Below are 7,893 nucleotides of genomic sequence, written 5' to 3'. Positions count from 1 at the left end.
CATGGGTGTTAGAATCATTACTGTGTAATCTAGATTATTGACTCTAGTGCAAGTGGGAGACTGAAGAAAATATGCCCTAGAGGCAATAATAAAGTTATTATTTATTTCCTCATATCATGATAAATGTTTATTATTCATGCTATAATTGTATTAACCGGAAACATGATACATGTGTGTATACATAGACAAACTTAATGTCACTAGTATGCCTCCACTTGACTAGCTCATTAATCAAAGATGGTTATGTTTCCTAACCATAGACATGTGTTGTCATTTGATTAACGGGATCACATCATTAGGAGAATGATATGATTGACTTGACCCATTCCGTTAGCTTAGCACTTGATCATTTAGTATGTTGCTATTGCTTTCTTCATGGCTTATACAAGTTCCTATAACTATGAGATTATGCAACTCCCGTTTATCGGAGGAACACTTTGTGTGCTATCAAACGTCACAACGTCACTGGGTGATTATAAAGGAGCTCTACTGGTGTCTCCAAAGGTACATGTTGAGTTGGCATATTTCGAGATTAGGTTTTGTCACTCCGATTGTCGGAGAGGTATCTCTGGGCCCTCTCGGTAATGTACATCAATATAAGACTTGCAATTAATTTAGCTAATGAGTTAGTTGCGGAATGATGCATTACGTAACGAGTAAAAAGACTTGCTGGTAACGAGATTGAACTAGGTGTTGAGATACCGACGATCGAATCTCGGGCAAGTAACATACCGATGACAAAGGGAACCACTACTGGAATCTGGCACTTTGCTATCTGCCATGGCAGATGGCAAAGGCATGGTCGGCGGATGGCAAATGCTTGCAAACAGTTTGTTTAAAACCCTACCGGTAAAGGCTTCTTTGCCATCTGCTGGCTGATGGCAAAGAGCCTGTGGCTTTGTCATCTGTTGGCAGATGGCAAAGCCTCTTAACGGGGTTAGCCCCGTTAGAAGGCTAACGGCATACTTTGCCGTCTGCCAGCAGATGGCAAAGGCTTCAGGCTCTTTGCCGTCTGCCAGCAGATGGCAAAGGTTGCATGCTTTGCCATCTGCTGGCAGATGGCAAAGGGCCCAAATTTTACATGTAGATGACACGTGGCCTCTTTGCCATCTGCCAGCTGATGGCAAAGCTCTTTGCCATCTGCCAGCGGATGGCAAAGTGCCTATATTGCCCCATTTAATTTTGTTTTTTCTTATATTAATTCATTTTCACAGAAAATCAAACACAAATATATTTATATGACCAATATAGCATATTCAACACATATTACCAATAGTCATGAACACATATATATTGAACATATATCCAACACATGTTACCAATAGTAGCAAGTTTCATCCATACATATACATAGTTTCATCATGGGTAGCAAGTTTCACGAAGTCAAAACAAAAACTAAAGACAAGCACTCCATCAACCCAAGCTTCCGTGACAAGCACTCCATCAACCCAAGCTTCCGTGATCTGAGGCAAATCTACAAAATGGGAAAGAAGAAAGTTAGAAGAAGAAGACTAGAAGAAGAAGATTATTATGCACCACAAATTTCTGTCCTGTAGAAAGAACTTCCCTATGCTGCAAAATAAACAACACTAGATCATGGTTAAAGATATTGTTCAATCTTCAATGGAGTAACTTAGGCATGGTTAAGTCTTGATTATCCGGGTCAACATATGCTATTTCATAAGAAATGAAAATATTCGGTAATTGGGATTGTTAAAGATATTGTGTAGGTATATCCATATAGGCACCGAATAGATAGGATGCGGCATTATTAAGTGGCAAACACCTTAGTTGAACAATTTCTTCTTTAAAATAAGTATATGTGTTGTAATTAGTACTCCCTCCGTCCCGAAAAACATGTCGCAGGCGTAGATCATTGCAATTTTATAAAAAAGCCCTCGTAGTTTCAAAACAATCACAAACAAGTCCCTCCACCCCCGTCGTCTTCCTCCGCCGTCGCCCGTGCGTCTCCATGGGCCGGCGCCGCCAAGCTGCGTGATTGCCACCCATCAGGAAGTGTTCCGCCTCCGTCACCACGTACCTTCAACACCGCCGCCGTCGCCAAGTACTTGCTCTGCCGCCGCCGCCCAGACCTGCGCCGCCGCGATCCCCTCCCGCGGCGATTACCTGCGGGTGTCGCTGGAATTTGCCACCACGATCTGGTGGAGCAGGAGCTCCCTCTCATCGTACTCAAGCTCCCGCGAGTCCTCCTCGTGCTCCCGCGAGTCCACCTTGAGCTGCCTCCCGTGCGCCACCGCGATCCTACGGGCATTGCCGGAGCCGGCCTCCACGATCCATCGTGGACAGCAGCTCGCACACGTCCTCCGTGGTCTCCCGCGAGTCCTCGTCGAGCTCCCACGCGCCGCCGTGGTGCTCCTTCTCTGCCTGCGTGCCCGCCTGTCGTGCTAGCCCGTGCTGCTGCATCTTGTTTCTCCTCTGTTTCTCCCCTGCCGCCGGTGGAGCTCCCGTGCTGCTCCTGCTCCTCTTCCCGTGTTGATGCTACTGCTCCTCTGCCTGTGCTGCTGTTGCTGATTCATGTTGATGCTACTGCTCCTCTGTTGTTGCTGTTGACTGCCGCCGTGACTGCTGCTGCTGGTGCTATTTGCCCTCTGAAGAAGGTACTCCATCAGAGTACTGCTAGCTTAAGAAGGTACACCATCAGATGAAGTGTTTGTTTCCTTTGTGCATGGTTCTTTCCAAAATGTGGGAAAAACTAACTGAAAAAAGCATGCATGAGCAAAAATATGAGAGCACATACAGAAAAATTGCACACTTCCATGTCTTACAGATACCGCCATTGGAGCTGAACTAATTGAACTGAGCAAGTTTCCTGTATGAGAAAAAATACTAAGCATTCCACGTTACGGCTCACAGCCAATTTGATAATGCATGCGTGGAAATAAACACTTCTGACAGATTACTTAAACACACAACAGCGTCTGAATTAGGATGCATGACTAAACATCTCACCAGGTAAATGTTCAGTAGCTAAATGTGTTGTAGTTTTGGAGATGGCTGTACTTTTAATGAGGTAAAATGTTCCTATTTAGACAATAATAACACTACAAATTAGCTAGGTGATCTCGCCTACTGGTAAATGCATGCTTATATTTTTCTTAAATAGAAAAGAACAGATTAGATAGAACAAATAGAGCAGTTGTTATCATACCATCTCTTCAGTTCTTTACTGCAGCCAATTGATTGGAATGTGCTGTAGTTTCAGTTAACTGACAACAACAATTCTGCAAAAATAGTGTTTACTCAATTCTTTGTGTTGCCGCCAGAGCTCATGTTCCTAAGGAAGGAAGAAGGTAAAATTCAGTTAAAATGTCAGGTTTCAGTTAATCTATACTCCAAACTGTTAACCAAAAAGAGACCCTTGTATGGAGTTAACTGAACCAAATTTCAAGCTGAGACTAGTTCACTGAAACCTGGGCACACCATTTAAAATGATTTGTCAATTAAACAATTTTTAAAGAAAAGTTACAGTAGACCAGGACTCAAGCTGAGACTAGTTCACTGAAAAGAAAGGAAAATGCACAAGATCAATACTCAAGCTGAGACTAGTTTCTGATTTACTCATGATTGAAAATGTCTAAGTGCTTTGGTTTACAACTAATTAGGAGGCCACATACTATCCTGGAAGATGCAGCTATTACTCATTTCACAGTAGGTTGACAATATGCAAATGATTTCCTAGGAGTTTCAGACCTGCTATGTGTGTCTGAATACATGTGTGTCTGAATCATGTGTCCAAGTCAGTCACAAGCACAAGCAGGTCATGTGTATTAAGTGTGCACTGAATCATGTGTTTACTGAATTTTAAACTTGCTAGCAATAAGCTTGCAGTACACTTTATAGTCAGATCAGGAGCCAAGCTCTAAAACTGGACTTTTAACTGACTTTTAAACTGAATTTTTACTCCAAAATAAGAGTACCATGCCTGCTTAACTGAATTTTTAACATAATCTCTGAGTGTAGGAGTACTGAATTTTTACAGTAGATTTACACTGATTTTCCAACTCAAGCAGTATCCATTCACTTATTTTGATTTTCCATCTCAATTTTACCATGCCTGCTTAACTGAATTTTTAACATAATCTCTCTCTTGGCCTAGGATTACTGAATTTTTGAATCAATTTCTACACAACAATACTGAATTGGGGAAAAGAATGAGAGGAGCTCAACATTTTTACTCACATTGTGGAGTAACTTTCACTCACATTCACTAAAATTCACAAGTTGACAACACACTTTACAAAAGCACATCTCAGTTTACAGGAGTACATCTCACATTCACTAAAATTCAGTAGACAAAGAATAAGTGGTTCAGAGAATACGAACATTCAGTAAAGATGAAGTAGAGAAGAGAGGTTCATACCCAGGCTGTAGGCGTTGGTGACAGAGATGGCCCAGGCTGAAGATTAAGTAAACAAGATTGCATGGAGAAGACGCACAAATCTGTGCTGCATGTGCGTTGTTGCTCTCCTGACCTGACAGGGAAGGTTGCATGTTTCTGAGAAAGGAGCTATTGGCTAGAGCATGCTGCATGCCAAAAATGCATCCTGCTGGTGCTAGCAAACTGGTAGAAGCATACGATCCCGTAGTTTCTTCTAAATGTCTAACCTGATAATTTTGGACCTTATAATAAGTTAACAACCAAAACATTATCTATGTACGCCTCCATTAGCATTACTCAAACTGGAAAACATTTTTTTCTGGCTGAATACATCTATGCAGGCCTCAACTGTTCGGTGCTTCCATATGTTTCTGAAATGGCAAAAATCAGTCCCTAATCCAAGGTATGCTGCCAGCAACCTGGACAGAAGACTACAATTCCAGAGTTTCCAACTTTCTTCCAAATATCTAACCTGATAATTGACAACCTTCTAATCTGGTAACGACCAAAACATTATCCACATACACCTCGCATTACTCACACAGGAAAATTATTCTGCCTGGAAGTGGCAGAATACATATCTCTACGGGCCTCAAAGTGTTTGGTGCCTATATACATTCTTGAAGGGCAAAAATCAGTACGTAATTGAAGGAATAGGAAGAATTTTACTCTTAAAAGTGCTAGTAGTTACTAAGAATAGATGATTCTGAAATGGTAAATAGACTTATGTCCATTTGTGTCATCTTCCTTGTTCTGGAGTAGGCATAGGCATGCAAGAAACCATACCTGCTGGAACGACAGGACATCGGACCGGAACCGCATCCGCTCCCCCTTGTCGCACTTGATGGACTTGGGCACGCCGGCGACGGTGGTGAGGCTGCCGGGGAGCACGATGTCCTGGGTCCCATCGCGGTCGAGCTCGATGAGCGAGGGGTTGGGCGAGCCGCGCTGCTTGCAGAACTTGAGCCGGACATCGGCGGCGACGTCGTAGCCGAGGCCGATGGAGCGGATGGCGGACTCGGCAGCCCGCTGCAGCATCTCCTTGCTGTCCCTAGGCGCCATCCTCGCTCATCCCACGGCGCCGGAACAAACTTCAGCACCCCTGGAGTCGGAACACCCGGAGCGTAATCAGCAGACGACCAAAAAAAGAAACTGAAATTCCCCGCCAGATCGGCCGGCACCGCGGGGGCTGGCGGGGGCGGATCTGGGCGGCGCGGCCGGAAACACGGGGGGATTGGCCGGCGGCCGCCGGAGGGCCGAAAGCTCGTACCTTTTCGTGAATCGGAGCCCGGGACTTCGCCGGCCGGCGGTGGACGGACGCCGCGGCGAGGCGGCGAGGCGGGGGAGGAGGACGAGACCGGGATGAGCGGCGGCGGCGGTGGGGACGGGGGGAGGTCGCCGGGGTGGTCTCCTCCCTCGCGGTGGGGCGGGAATGGACCGGCGGGATGGCCTATCCTCCGTCCATGTAGGGCAGACCGACGGCGGCGGCGACCGGTGAGGGCGGCGGCGGCGACCGGTGAGGGCGGCGGCGGCGACCGGTGAGGGTGGCGGGGAACCCTAGCTATCCAGCACGCACGGGAGTGGGACTGATTCGGGGTGGCTGGGGGTTTTCTTTTCTTTATTAATTTTTCACTCTTTGCTTTTTTTAGGAAGGAGAGAGATAGTCCCATATCTTTGCCATCTGCCAGCAGATGGCAAAGAGGTGGGGCTGGTATGCCGTTACATTTTTGACGGACACAAGATTTGCCAACCTCTTTGTCATCAGCCAGCTAATGGTAAAGAACGTTTTTGCCATCTGCTTATAAAAAACAGATGGCAAAGAACTGACAGACGGCAAAGAACATGGTTGCCATCAGCCAATTCTTTATAAGCAGATGGCAAAGACGTTCTTTACCATCAGCTGGCTGATGGCAAAGAGCTGGCTGATGGCAAATTCCATGTTTTCAGTAGTGAACAACATATGTTGTTGTGCTTGTTTGACCGATAAAGATCTTCGTAGAATATGTAGGAGCCAATGTGAGCATCCAGGTTCCGCTATTGGTTATTAACCGGAAACAGTTCTAGGTCATGTCTACATAGTTCTCGAACCCGTAGGGTCCGCATGCTTAAGGTTTCGATGACAGTTATATTATACATTTATGAGTTTTGATGTACCGAAGTTTGTTGGGAGTCCCGAATGAGATTACGGACATGACGAGGAGTCTCGAAATGGTCGAGACATGAATATTGATATATTGGAAGCCTATATTTGGATATCGGAAGTGTTCCGGGTGAAATTGGGATTTTACCGGAGTACCGGGAGGTTACCGGAACCCCCCGGGGGCTTAATGGGCCTACATGGGCCCTAGTGGAGAGGAGGAGAAGAGGCAAGGGCTGGGCCGCGCGCCCCTCCCCCCTAGTCCGATTAGGACAAGGAGAGGGGGGCGGCGCCCCCCCTTTCCTTCCTCTCTCCCTCCTCCTTCCCCCCTTCTCCTACTCCAACTAGGAAAGAAGGGAGTCCTGCTCCCGGTGGGAGTAGGACTCCCCTTGGCGCGCACCTCCTTGGCCGGCCGCCCCCTCCCCCTTGGCTCCTTTATATACGGGGGCAGGGGGGCACCTCTAGACACAACAATTGATCTCTTGATCTCTTAGCCATGTGTGGTGCCCCCCTCCACCATAGTCCTCCTCGATAATATTGTAGCGGTGCTTAGGCGAAGCCCTGTGACGGTAGAACATCAAGATCGTCACCACGTCGTGCTGCCAGAACTCTCCCTCCACACTCGACTGATCGGAGTTCGAGGGACGTCATCGAGCTGAACGTGTGCTAGAACTCGAAGGTGCCGTAGTTTTGGTGCTTGATCAGTAGGGCCGTGAAGACGTACGACTACATCAACCGCGTTGTTCTAACACTTCCGCTTTCGGTCTACGAGGGTACATGGACAACACTCTCCCCTCTCGTTGCTATGAATCACCATGATCTTGCGTGTGCGTAGGAATTTTTTTGAAATTACTACGTTCCCCAACAATAGTCACCTATTATGTGTTATGATCCGACAACCCCGAAGTGACAATAATCGGGATACTTCTCAGTGATGACCGTAGTTTGAGGAGTTCATGTATTCACAATGTGCTAATGCTTTGTTCCGGTTCTCTATTAAAAGGAGGCCTTAATATCCCTTAGTTTCCACTAGGACCCCGCTGCCACGGGAGGGTAGGACAAAAGATGCCATGCAAGTTCTTTTCCATAAGCACATATGACTATTTACGGAATACATGCCTACATTACATTGATGAATTGGAGCTAGTTCTGTGTCACCCTATGTTATAACTATTACATGAGGAATCGCATCCGGCATAATTATCCATCACTAATCCATTGCCTACGAGCTTTTCATATATTATTCTTCACTTATTTACTTCTCTGTTGCTACTGTTACAACTACTACAAAAAACCCAAAAACATTTATCTTTACTTTTGCTACCGTTACCTTTATTATTATACCACCTTTTGCTAG

At 46.0% G+C, this 7,893-nt stretch overlaps 1 protein-coding gene across 1 annotated transcript; it reads right to left on the bottom strand.

Annotated features, from left to right (window-relative positions):
- Positions 1–1,480: 1,480 nt before the first annotated feature.
- On the bottom strand, positions 1,481–5,931 carry LOC119366432 (MACPF domain-containing protein At4g24290-like). The gene is made up of 4 exons (XM_037632169.1): positions 5,670–5,931; positions 5,186–5,501; positions 4,382–4,493; positions 1,481–3,295 (listed from the first exon to the last, which is right to left on the bottom strand). Exons 2-3 carry the CDS (start codon positions 5,459–5,461, stop codon positions 4,425–4,427), a joined length of 345 nt encoding a protein of 114 aa, XP_037488066.1. The 5' UTR covers positions 5,462–5,501; positions 5,670–5,931; the 3' UTR covers positions 1,481–3,295; positions 4,382–4,424.
- Positions 5,932–7,893: the final 1,962 nt, after the last annotated feature.

The sequence above is a fragment of the Triticum dicoccoides genome, chromosome 2B (assembly GCF_002162155.2).
Source record: "Triticum dicoccoides isolate Atlit2015 ecotype Zavitan chromosome 2B, WEW_v2.0, whole genome shotgun sequence".
Lineage (NCBI taxonomy): Eukaryota > Viridiplantae > Streptophyta > Magnoliopsida > Poales > Poaceae > Triticum > Triticum dicoccoides.
The sequence above is the reverse complement of the archived record's forward strand: the minus strand, read 5'-3'. Positions and strand labels throughout refer to the sequence as shown.